Raw genomic sequence first — 12167 nt, 5'->3', positions numbered from 1 at the left:
AGTGGGACTGGAGCTCCCAGCCCTCCACCTCTCAAGAGCTGGACCACTTTGGCCAGGTGTGCTGGCACTAAGCTGTGAGGAAGTCAGGTAACAGCAGCCAGACCCTGCCCTGCCCTGCGGGCCCTCCAGCGCCTCGCCAGGGGCTTCCCCAGTGCCTGCCTGCAGCTGACTCGGACCAGATGCCAAAGATCCCAGACCCACTCCCCACGCCGACTCTTGCTCCATGTCAATCGCCACTTCTTGGCCCATCAGCCAGGACCTTTGGGTTTCTTGTTGGCATAGGTGTGGATGTGCAATTAAGAGCTTAAAATGGAAACTGTTACCAGAGCAAATTGAGTCATTTAAACCTGGACTCTGTTAGCAAAGAAAAGAATGACACATCGCAGCGTGCCCTCGAGTATAAAATTAGCTCGAGGTACAGCCCTGACTACACAGAAACAGGGCTGTTGTCAAATAACTAGGGGTGCGGTGCTGCACGAGGGGGGACGCAGCTGGACGGGGCTGCCATCGGGGCGGAGACGCAGTCCTGTGCTGCGCATCACTGGTCCCAATCCCGAGGAATGGGGGCGTGCGCCGACCCCAGGCTGGCCTGGGGGAGTCTGGTGGCCTCCCCTGGCCGGCAGAGCCGCCCCGGAAGGCCCGGTGACGCGGAGGGCACGGCTCCCTCCGGCACACCGCCGCCGCTCGGGAACGAGAACACTGCCACGCACTCCTTCTCGGTCAGCGCCGGGAAACCACCTCTTCCTCGCCCGTCCGAGCACAGCCTTAGCCTCTGCGAGCTTCGTGGCGGCGGTCTCCCACCCAACATGAGACAGCCCGGTGCAGACGTGTTAGTAGCTGAGTGCTGGGTGCGGGTGCCGGGGAGGCCGCCGGCTGCGTGGGGCACAGAGCCCTGTTTGACGTGTTCAGTCCACGTGTGGGCCCAGCTCCCCCCAGCTGGGGCCTCGTGGGGATGCACGGGCTTTGGCCAGAAGGCAGGCGGAGGCCCTCCCTGCCAGGTGAGGAGGCCCCCCACGCCCCTGGGCCAGCTGGAGAGGAAGGGCTCCCTGGAACCGCCCACCAGCTCCCCCGGGGCAGGGCACGAGGCTGGCTGCTCGGGGCAGGATCCCTGGGGACGGCCTTCCTGCACCCCTCACAGAGCAGCTTAGCAGAGGGGCTGTGGCGCAGCCCAGGGGTTGCTGTCCCACCCTCCACCTCGGGGCGGGCAGGTTGAGAAAGACCCTTCCCATCAGAGCCTGCCCTTCTGATAAGAACCTACTGTGGTTTAACCTAAAGAAGAAAGGGGGTGGGCAGCCTATGAGGTGGTGTCCCCCTCCCCCACCCAACCCAGGATTAAGAGAAAAAAGGGATGGGTGGGGGGGAGGGCTCTGCCTGCACCGCAGACTCAGCTTCTCAGCAACGCCTCCCCGCACCTGGAACTAGTTCTCCTAAGAGTGATTAACACCCAGCCCAAACACCGCCCAGAAGCAGAGCACACGGAGCCCCGTGGTTCTGAAAACCGCCGGGACGTGACAGGCCCCCTCCAGGGACCAGGGGACCTTGCACGCTCGGTGGGGGCCAGGCGCCCCTCGGGAGGTGGGTCTGCCACCCAGGCCGGGGACGGGACAGCAGCTGGGGCTCTGGACTGTGGCCACCACGAACCTGCCGCCTCCCTCAGCTCTGGGAACAGTGGCCTGAGGGAGGAGGGGTTACTGCCTTCCCTGAGTCACTAATCAAACCCGTCCCCACCCCCTACCCCCCGGGCTGTGGCGCTGTCATGGACAGTGAGCCGTCAGCACCAGCTGGCGGAAGCACGGGTAACCTGGGAACGGCGCTCTCTGCCCCCTGTGGCTTGCCTTGGGTCGCCTGGCACTAACATTTAAGTAGACTGCAGACTGTGAGCTCCACCTCCTCGCCGCCCCTCAAGTTCGGGGACGCAGGGGTGCGTGTCACTGTGCACGAGCCCTCTCTGCACGGGCGCCAGCGCCCACCTTCAGAGTGTGACGCTCCCGGGTGACAGCGCCGCCCTGGTCTGTGCGCCGCGGCTCTGGAACGCCCTGCACTCTGCAGCCGAGCACTGGGAGGCCGAGTGCCGCGCAGTCTGCCCTGCCGGTTCCGAGTTTGCCCGCTGAAGACCCGGCCGGCCGAGGAAGGCGGCCTGGGGCGGTGGCGGGGGCTGAGCTGTCAGCCGTGACCCCGGCCCTTCCTGAGCCTCCCGACCCCCTGCAAGGTGGCGGTAATGGTGCCTCTGGCCCCGGCTGCTGCGGGGGCATCTGCGCACGGGCTGGGTACCACCTTCCTCATGAAGTTCTTCCCGTCTCCTGCCTGCGTCCCCTCCCACCTGGTCACAATCCATCCCCTCCTCCTCTCCAGCCCCTAGAGATGGCAATATTGCCCTCCCCCGCAGGGCTCAGAAATTCGGCTTCTCTCCCTCCTTTTGAAGCCCCTCATCTGCACAGTGGGGATCCCAGGGGGTGGAGGCACAGCACGCTTCCCAAGCTGGGAGGGATCTAGGGTGGTCCCAGGTGTACAGGTGGAATGGGGGATCAGGGTGGTCCCAAGTGTGCAGGTGGAATGGGGGATCGGGGTGGTCCCAGCTGTGCAGGTGGAATGGGGTGGGGGGGGCAGGAGGAGGGAAGAGAATGGGTGAGGTGTGGCTGACCCCATGGGGCCCACTCACCTGCCCGCCTGGGCCAGCAGCTCCAGAACCCGCAGGAGGCCGCTGGCGTTCCTGACGCTCTCCAGGTGCTTCTCGCTGGCGGTGACCTGTAAGCGAGGGGACAGGAAGTGGTTGGCTGGCTGGTCCCTGACTCATGACACTGGATGGGCAGGCTGAGTCCGAGCTACCTGCAGCCTTGGGGAGCATGCCCCCCAGCCCCACCCCGCAGCACGGTGCTGACCACGGGGACAGGGCAGGCAGGGTGAGCACGAGGGAGTCACTCGGGGACGTGCCAGCAGCGTGGGGCGCCTCCCGCGGAGCCCTCAGGAGGGTTTGTGTCCCGCCAGTCTGAACCTTTGAGTTAGAGCACATCGCCAGTGAGTGACCTTTCCCACGGTCACTGCCAGGGCCCTGTGCCCTTGGGGCTCTGAGCCCAACTCGACCCCTCATGTGGGTAGAAGAATCATGATGGTAGGTGCCCGGTGACAGTACCAAACAGGCCACCCCTGCCCCTGCCCCAGGTGCCCCAGGAAGTGTGCCCCTGCCGACCCTGAGAGGAACAGGAAGGACACATGGACGGCCGAACTCTGCAGCACCTGAGGGCCTAAACCTGGGCTGAAGGGGCGAGATGGGTACCAGCCGGGCCCAGCGCCCGAGGATCTGCTAATGCAGGACCGAACCTGGATTCTAGGGCTGCACCTGCACCTCTGAACTCACCACTCATGTCCTGTTTTTATTTTTTATCTCTGATGCTTATTTTAAAAATATTTCGCAGTAAGTGCTTCTGTGGCACCTAACTTTCAGAAGGTTCTGCCGTATCCTGTGCGCTTTCTCATTTATTCTTCCCCACGGCCTCGCCTGGCAAGGTGAGTGGGCAGTGTGCTTTACAGGCGAGGTGGTGGGGGTTTCGTGAGGTTGAGGGGCCCCCACAGCATGGCCCAGGGGGACTGAGCCTATTGCCACCAGGAGCCCGGAACCAGGCTGGCCTCCGTTGATCCCATTACTCCGAAGTGTTGCTTCTGCCCTGGCTGGTGTGGCTCAGTGGATTGAGCGCCAGCCTGCAAATCAAAGGGTCGCCAGTTCGATTCCCAGTCAGGGCACATGCCTGAGTTGCAGGCCAGGTCCCCAGTAGGGGGTGCATGAGAAGCAACCACACATTGATGTCTCTCTCCTCCTCTTTCTCCCTCCCTTCCCCTCTCTCTAAAAATAAATGAATGAAATTTCTTAAAAACTGTTCCTTCCACTGGCTCACGGCAGCCAAGGCTGGATTACCTGCTCCCCAGCTCTTAAGAAGAGGCTGAGCGCTTCTTAACGACAGTGACAGGAAGGTCGCAGGGGCAGTTAGTTACACTTCTGCATAAACTCCGAATGAATGGGCACCTTCCGGCCCCGCCTCCAGCTCAGCTGCGTCAGGTGCGCCTTCTGCAAAGGTCTGCATCTCGAAAGAGCTGCGTGTACGTTTGTGCTGAAATCACACCCAGCTGAGTGACTTGAAAAGGGCTGCTGTTTCAGAATGTCACCTTCCGCTCAGTTACGTCCGACGCAAGCACAGCCTTCTACGGGAGGGCTCTTCACTGCGGATTCCCACCTGGTTTTGCTCAAAGCTGTGCCTCATGCAGGTCCACCGAGCGACAGCCAGACCCACCGCCCTGACCGGCCCTACCAGGGGCTGTGCTCCAAAAATGTCGCCCCACGGGTTGCAGAGAAATAGTACGATTACGCTCACTCCCAAGGCTCGTTAGAAGGTGCAAATAGGAGAGCGAGAATGATGTGTTCAAAGGAAGGGACCAAAACAAGCGTCCCAGGCAACTGGCATAAATGTAGGCGCAGACGGAGTGAAAGGAACGGATTGAAAACTACGTGATTTGGCCATGTGACGGAACTCTTATTAACACCAACTGTTTTCCTGCATATACCAATGAGTTAATTAGAAAACAAACAATTTAAATAGCACCCATCAGAGAGGCTCTCGTTCGGGGTAAGTGCGAGAGAACACATGTCCCCCTTTCTCGGCCTCTGAGTGCAGCTCTAAACCCCGAACAGAACACACAGCGCGGCGCTTTGGGAGCTGAGGGCCGACGGCAGCAGGCGGTCTGGGGAGGGACGCTGGCTTCAGAGCCCCACCCGTGTGGAGGGGAGTTTGCCTCTTCTTTCCTTCCAGGACAGCCCGGCTCACCCCGAAAAATCCGAGCCCCAGGAGTGAGAGGACTCTGGGGCGGCAGAGAGGCCCCCCAGCGGAGCCAGGCGTGAAGAATAGGAAAGGGAACCCCGAAAAGCTCAGCGAGAACAGAGGAGACCCCTTAGGAACTTCCCTCCCTTTCCCCTGGTTCTCTCTGCCCCAGGCCCCAGGCCCCAGACCCCAGGCCGCCGTGATGACAGCGGTGGCAACAGCATCCAGCAAAAGGAGGCTGTGGCCCCAACTCTCTTTCTCTCTGCTCTCCCAGTGTTGGGCCCAGACATGCCGGCTTTGGAAGCAAGCAGTTTGGGGACAGACAGAAAACAGGAGATCCAGGGAACCAGAAAGTATTGGGGAGACTGTGAATCAGGAAGAGCTTGAGAAAGCAAGCCCATAAAACTGAATCTGAACCCCCCGGGCCTGCGTGGGGTGGACCCAAGCAGCACACCCAAAGCTCAGAGCTGGGGGGAGCTGACGAACCTCTGCCCTGACCCCAGACCGACCCCCAGAGGACGGACACACACGGCAGATCCCAGCGGCACTGCGGGTGCGTTCGGCCTGACCGGACGTGAAATTACAATTCCAAACCGCAGCCTGGACCTGATCAACCGCTAACACAGAAGTATCGATATTCTCTGTTGGGTTTCAACAAGACACAGTGTCTCGTAATGCAATACTTTCAAATTGGATACAATCCAAAAGGTTGGACACAAAACCACAAAAAACTCACATGAGAAAAGAATACATAAGAAAATGACACAGATGTTGGAATTACCTGACAAAGATTTTAAAGTGTTATAAAAATGCTAAAATGAGCAATCATTGACACTTAAAAGAAGTACTAAAATACATGTAACACTTGTGAAACAAATAGAAAAGTATGGAAGTAGAATGAAGTATAAAAATAAAATAGAATGTAAAAATTAGAAGACAAATTGCCAAATGAAATTTTTTATTTTATTTATTTTAAAGTTTTTTTTTTAGAGAGGGGGAAGGGAGGGAGAAAAAGGGAGAGAGAGAGAAACATTGATGTGCAAGATAAATGTCCATTGGTTGCCCCTCACATGTCCCCAGCTGGGGACCTGGCCCACCCACCACCCAGGCTTGTGCCCTGACCGGGAACTGAACCAGTGGTCTTTTGGTTTGCAAGATGACACCCAGCCCACTGAGCCACATCACTCAGGGCCCAAATGAAAAAATTTTAAAGATGTTTTAAAATTGATTTTAGGGAGAGAAAGAGAAAGAGGCCGTGGGTGAGAGAGAAACACCCGTCTGCTGCCGGCCCCACCTCCCATACATGCTCCGCCTGGGATGGCGCTCACAGCCCAGATACAGGCCCGGACTGGGAGTCGAACCCACTAACTTCTGGTGTGCGCAACAGGGCTCAACCGACTGAGCTGCCTGGCCAGGGCCCAGATGAAACGTTCAGAAATAAAAATAACCAAAAACGTTTTAAAGACCCCACTGAACGGACTCATCGGCAGAGTGGAAAGAGGCAGTGAACTTGAAGACAGACCCACAGAAGCGACCCGGGCGATCGGAGCAGCGGAGGGGAGGGACACTGAAAACACAGGGGGCTGAGCCTCGGGGACCCACGGGCCAGGGACAGGCGGTTTTGCCCTCGGGGTTCCAGAACCAGGCAACGGTGCAATCGGGTGTAAAGGTATCTGGAGAAATCACAGCTACCGTTGTTCCCAGTGGGAAGAGAAAGGTAAACCTGTAGATTCAAGGAGCTGAGAAAATTTCGAACAAGATGCCCCAAAGAGTCCGCCCCCAAACACTTCGTAATCAGACTGGAAGACGAAGGATCTTAAAAGCAGGCGGAGAGAAAAGGATGCATTTCTTGCCGAGGAACAAAGACTTGAATTATGATGGACTTTCACCACACTGAGGTCGGAAGGAAGCAGCAAAACATCTCCAAAGTGCTAAAAGAGGAGAATCACTGAACCAGAATTTTGTATCTAGCAAAAATATTCAGAAACTAAGGTGAAACAAAGACGCTCTCACATGAAGGAAGACCACCAGAGGCAGAACCGGTCTGAAAGAGCTGCCGGAGGAAGCCCTTCAGCGGGGAAGGAGACGGCACCAGGAGGCAGCCTGAAACATTAGACACCAAGGAAGAGTCACGGAAATGGTAAATATCTGGGTAAACGTAATGGAATGTTCTCTTTCCTGAAAACAAGGCTTGTTGGTAGAAAAGCAAAACATACAATGTCCGATGAGGCTCTGACAGATGCAGATGTGATGTATAAGAACCCTGAAACACAGAGGACAGGAAAACACACAATGTCCGATGGAGGGCTGATGTATATAGTTACAATACATATATTTAAAAAAACATGCATGGGGTAAAGGAGCTATAGGGGTAAGGTTTCTATATTACAATTAAAGTGGTAAAATGTTGACTGTCAGTAGATTGTGAAAAGTAAAGTATTTTTTAATCCCAACAGCAACCAAAGTGAGTTTTAGACAAATCTGTAATTATGGTGGGATACTCGTTCAAAAAAAGTATTTTCTTTGCTGTGACCGGCACGACTTGGTTGGTTGAGCATCGTCCCACCAAGTGAAAAGTCGCTGGTTTGATTCCCAGTCAGGGCGTACGCCTGGGTTGTAGACCCGGACCCCAGGTGGGTGCCTGCGAGGGGCAACCGATGGATGTTTCTCTCACACATCAATGCTTCTCTCTCTCTCTTCCTTCCTCCTTTTCCCTCTCTCTGAAACTAAATAAAATCTTTAAAAAACACTGGTAAGAGAATAAAAAAAGCCACAGACTGGAGGAAAATATTTGCAAATTACATCTCTGATAAAAGACTTTTATCCAAAACATACAAGGAAGTCTTAAAACCCAACGAGAGGATGCCCAACCAAACTTTTTAAACGGGCAGAACATCCGAGCAGACGCTTCTCCAGAGCAGGTCTGTGGGTGGCACGCGAGCGCATGACGAGCCACCCAGTATCCACGGTCACCGGGGAAATGCGGAGGAGAGCTGTGGCGCGGTGCTGTCGGCGAGGCCAAGGCTCGTGAGACTGTCCATGAGAGACGCTGGCTGGGACAACAGAAACTCCCGTTACCGCTGGCGGGAGGCAGACTCAGCACAGCGCTGGGGAAGACAGTCTGGCAACGCCCCACACAGTTAAACATAACCTTACCCCACGGCCCAGCAGTTACACCCCCAGGTGCTTGCCTAGGCGAACTGAAACCGCCGTCCCCGTGAAAACCGGTGCGCAGCGGTCCACGGCAGCCCCACCCGACACCACTGAGAAAGCAGGGGGCCGGGGCGCCCTCCCACAGGCACGCGGAAAACCCGGAGGGAAAGCTTGCCCCCATCCCTCGTCTCCAGGTCTGGTCTGGTTTTTAGAACGAGGTCTGAGGACAGCTCATCCGGGTAACTCTGAAGGGATGACAGTTTTAACTGACCTCGCTAAATCAGTCTGTCCTTGGGCACCGGTTCTCTGCAGGCAGTTGAGTGCACCGCACTGTTCGGATCGGACGAGGCTTTGAAACAAATGACCCTCCGGCGAGAATCTCCCCTCGCTCCCCGAGTGCGAGGAGAGGTCATGCACTGAAGGTCATGCGTGGAGATGGCCACCAGCCTCCTCTCAGAAACACTCCGCTGCATCTACCGGACACCGAGCGCGGCCTTCGACCTCCTATTTCAACTTTCTTACAAGACAGACTGTGGGTCTGCCCCAAAGTCGCCCCTCTGGCTTCTCGCTGGGGCTCCTTACGCAGAGAGTGTCTTACGCACACTGAGACCCGCAGAGGAATCTCCTGGCCTTCGGACTGATGGGCACACAAAAGTGACACGCTCACTGCAACACGGAACTCACGGCTAAGCGGCTCGAGGAGCACTCCTCGCGGCCGTGATGGGGCGGTGGCAGCAGAGCATCGCAGCGACTGCTTCAGAAGAGAAATGACACGAGGGGGACTGGCGGGGGGGGGGCGGGGTAAGCACAACGCCCCTTCCCGTGGTTGCGAGCCTCCTCGCGAGCCGTCCGTGAATCCCCATCAGCCGACGCGAGCCGGTTCGGTTTTACTCCGCAATCAGGCGGCGGAGGTTCCCGGAACCCGAGAGCGGGTTTCACGATTTCAGTTTCCAGCGGCAGGTGTCCGTCTCCCGCCGACAGCCCCGCTGGCCTCGCCCGTCTCTGCTCCGCGATGGAGCTCTGCCTGCCGATCGATCGTGGGCTGCCGGGCGTGATCGCGTGCTGCCGCTAAGGCCCCCGACTGGGAGCCGCGCTAAGATCCACCCGAACCAGCCCGTGGATGGTACTAGACGCGTGCAGTTTGCCTGGGAGACAGCAGCCCTTCCAAACACGGCCTCTCTCCGGGGAGAATGAATTAAACGTTGGGAATTGGAGCTTGGCATCGAGATCAGCTCGGAGAGACGGTCCCTCCATCTCTGCGTAACCGAGCATCTAGAACGGCCGAGAACGGCCTTTGGGTGAACGCGTCACCTGACTCAGCCTTTCTGCTGTGGTCACTTTGACGCGGACCACCTGGCGCAGGCCCAGCCCCGGAAGTGTCCTGTTGGGTTATCCAATGTCCCGCCAGGCGCACGAGTTGTCAGGCGGTGGCTCTGCGCACGTCCCCTGTGGGACCAAGTTCAGGACGGCTTCCTCTGGCCCCCAGCTTCCCCAGTGCGAACCCGCACCAGGGGTGTCTCACGTTCCCAGTGGCAGCAGGACCCTGACGCCGGCCGGCCTCTTCGGTTTGCAGTTGCGGCCGCGGGAACAGACGGGGCAGTGGGCGTGTCAGGGGCACAGTGGTCACCGCGGGACAAAGCCAGGCCCAGTGCCTGTCCACACGCCTACTCTAAGGCCTTCAAGCCGGGAAGCGCTCTCACTCTCCGTCACCGCGGCAGGCCCATCACGGACGCCTGCTGACAGAAGTGAGTCACGGCATCATCCTCCAGAAGCTCGTGAAACGCTCTGGCGAGAGTTTCTCTGCCTAGAAATGGTTTTGGGGGGATGGGGAGCAAGGTGGCTGGCTGCACCCAGGTCAGGCCTTGGCAGGCCTTGTTTATGGGCGTGCCACGGTAGACGTGTCTAGCATGGAGATCCTGAGTGTGTGTGGCCAGGGAAGCCAAGGTAACTCCAGCTTTCTGGTCCTGAGCGCCTCCGGACAGGCCCAGGCAGCCCTGAGAGACAGGGAGTGGTGGGGGGGGGGTGGGGGGGGTGGGGGGGGTGGGGGGGGTGGGGAGGGGCTGACGCTCACAGAGGTGAGCGCTGCCCAGGTGCTTGCTGGCGCGGACGCGCACTCACACGAAAAAGGATTATTTTAATTCCGCGGCCTTCAGATCTCACGAACGCAAGTAAAAACAAGCCGGTAACTATGGCAACTCTACTTCAGAGAGTTCCCATTTCAAAAATAAACCTATCCGCCCAGCCCCTTTATTTTGTTCTCCTAATGTCTACTTCGTCTCCTCTCGGCTGAGGACTTGCTGTCACTTCAAAGCTGTCTCTGCCGGCTGCACACCGAGAGACGTGCCGTCCCCTCGCCGTCAGACGCCGGGATGGGTCGGAATCTGGCAGTGCCCCTCCTCCCCTCCTTTCTACCTGGTGCCCCTCACTCTGGGTCCCTCCAGAAACGTCTCGACCTGCTGCCAGGGTCCCACCTTTCACGGGGAGACTGAAGCAGGACCGTGACAGCACCGCTGCCCTGCACCCGGGCCCACGTGCTCAGCATGTCTTCCGTGGGCCGCCCAGTGCGCCGGGCGGAACAGAGTCATTTTCCTGCACGGCCTTCGGCCGCCTCGCGGCGCCTGTGCCTTCCCTGCAGTCCGTTCAGAAACTTCATGCTCCTCGACAAAAAGTCAAGGGAGGCCTCTCTGACCAGGCTAGCAGTGGGGGCTCATCTAAGAGGAACCTACAGGTGCCTCTCAGGATTCCCGTTAGTGGGTGTGCTGACCAGTGAGCAGGGAGGGGTTCCAGGGGAACCCAACGCTGGGGCCCCCCCAAGGGGAGAGCTGGGGTCTTGCAGACGAGGCAGGCCCGGGCACGAAGCCTGGCCCCCCTAGACTTGGCCCAGACCCCCAGGACCGCGGGTTCTCCGGAGGGGACAGACACCACACCGAACGCCCTGAGTGGGGCTGGGGCGTAAGGAGCATCATCATCTTTGGGTCCAGGTGGCCCGTGATGGGTCCCAGTTTAGCTTTAAAGATTTTATGCACTTCTTTTAAGAGACAGGGGAGAGAGGGAGGAAAAGCAATCGGTCACTCCGTGCACGCACCATGACTGGGGATCAAACCCACAACCCAGGCACGTGCCCTGATCGGGAATCGAACCGGCGACCTTTCACTGTGCGGGAAGACACCCGACCACTGAGTCACACCAGTCAGGGCGCCCAGTTTAGCTTTCATCGCGGTGAGGCCCCAGCATCTCTGAGGCCCGGGGGAAGGGCCGGCATCCGAACGGAGTGACTCCTCGAGCTGAAACAGCCGGGGCGGGAGAGGGCAAAAAGGACAGCACACGCTCTGGCTGCGGGAGCAGCGCCAGCTTCCAGGGGCTGGGGTGTTTCCCACGGCGGCCCTGAGTGGGGGGCATGGCCCCCGAGCGCTCATTTCTGGACGTGGAACAGCAGCAGGCAAGGGAGGTCGAGGAGCAAGGGAGGTCGAGGAGCAAGCGAACGTTCGAACGGTCGGAGGGCGCAGGCGCGCTGACTCCACTGAGAACAGCCCAGCGGGGAAGGGAGGACCCTCCTCTGTCACTCGCCTCCTCCCGGGGCCTGGGTGCTCCCCAGCCGGGCCTGACACCCCGCCCCTCCTGGCCCAGCTCCCTGTGGGCGCCTGAGAAGGCCAGAGGCTGCGGAAGGGACCTGCTGGGCGCGGGGATGTTTTCCCTTTCTCACCCCACAGGACGTGATTATTTTCTGGAAGAAAATTATCCGTATCTGCCTTCGTTTGAGGCCGGCCAATCCTCTCGGCTCTCTGAGAGGCAGTAAAAATCCCCTTACTGCTTAGAAACTGCTCCTAATTACATTGGTTTCTGGCCATTAAGTCCGGCAAGTCTCGAATGCTGAATATGATATCGCCGGTTTGGGAAATCTTTCCAAACCAGCTAAGTACAACAGCCAGGTCCAAAATAAGGGAGGAAAAAAACAGCTTTAATTGGCAGAGAATTATGAGAGTGGACCTCCTGCAGATGTAGGAATAAAGCAGAAGTGGGTGCAGAGACAGTCCTGGGGACACCGAGGACCAGGCCACACTAACTTCCCCAGGGGCCCGACTCGAGCGCTCGGAACGGCCAGTGTGGGACCACAGCCCCCCGCCCTGCAGGGCCTGAGGCGGCCAGAGCCCCTTCCTCACGGGGGAGCGGTCAAGGCAGCAACTCGCCGCGGTGCGGACTGGCAGG

At 58.4% G+C, this 12167-nt stretch overlaps 1 protein-coding gene across 2 annotated transcripts in view; it reads right to left on the bottom strand.

Annotated features, from left to right (window-relative positions):
• Nucleotides 1-12167, bottom strand: part of ULK4 (unc-51 like kinase 4) — a 311597-nt gene that overhangs the window by 383 nt on the left and 299047 nt on the right. For both annotated transcript variants that reach the window (XM_045857407.1, XM_045857405.1), the window contains exon 36: nt 2660-2745. In XM_045857407.1, coding sequence (XP_045713363.1) covers nt 2660-2745 — 86 coding nt within the window. The remainder of the gene's footprint in view (nt 1-2659; nt 2746-12167) is intronic.

The sequence above is a fragment of the Phyllostomus hastatus genome, unplaced genomic scaffold, assembly GCF_019186645.2.
Source record: "Phyllostomus hastatus isolate PE091 unplaced genomic scaffold, TTU_PhHast_1.1 phas_scaffold_129, whole genome shotgun sequence".
NCBI classification, from domain to species: Eukaryota; Metazoa; Chordata; class Mammalia; order Chiroptera; family Phyllostomidae; genus Phyllostomus; species Phyllostomus hastatus.
Note: the sequence above shows the minus strand (reverse complement) of the source record. Positions and strands in the feature narration are given on the sequence as shown.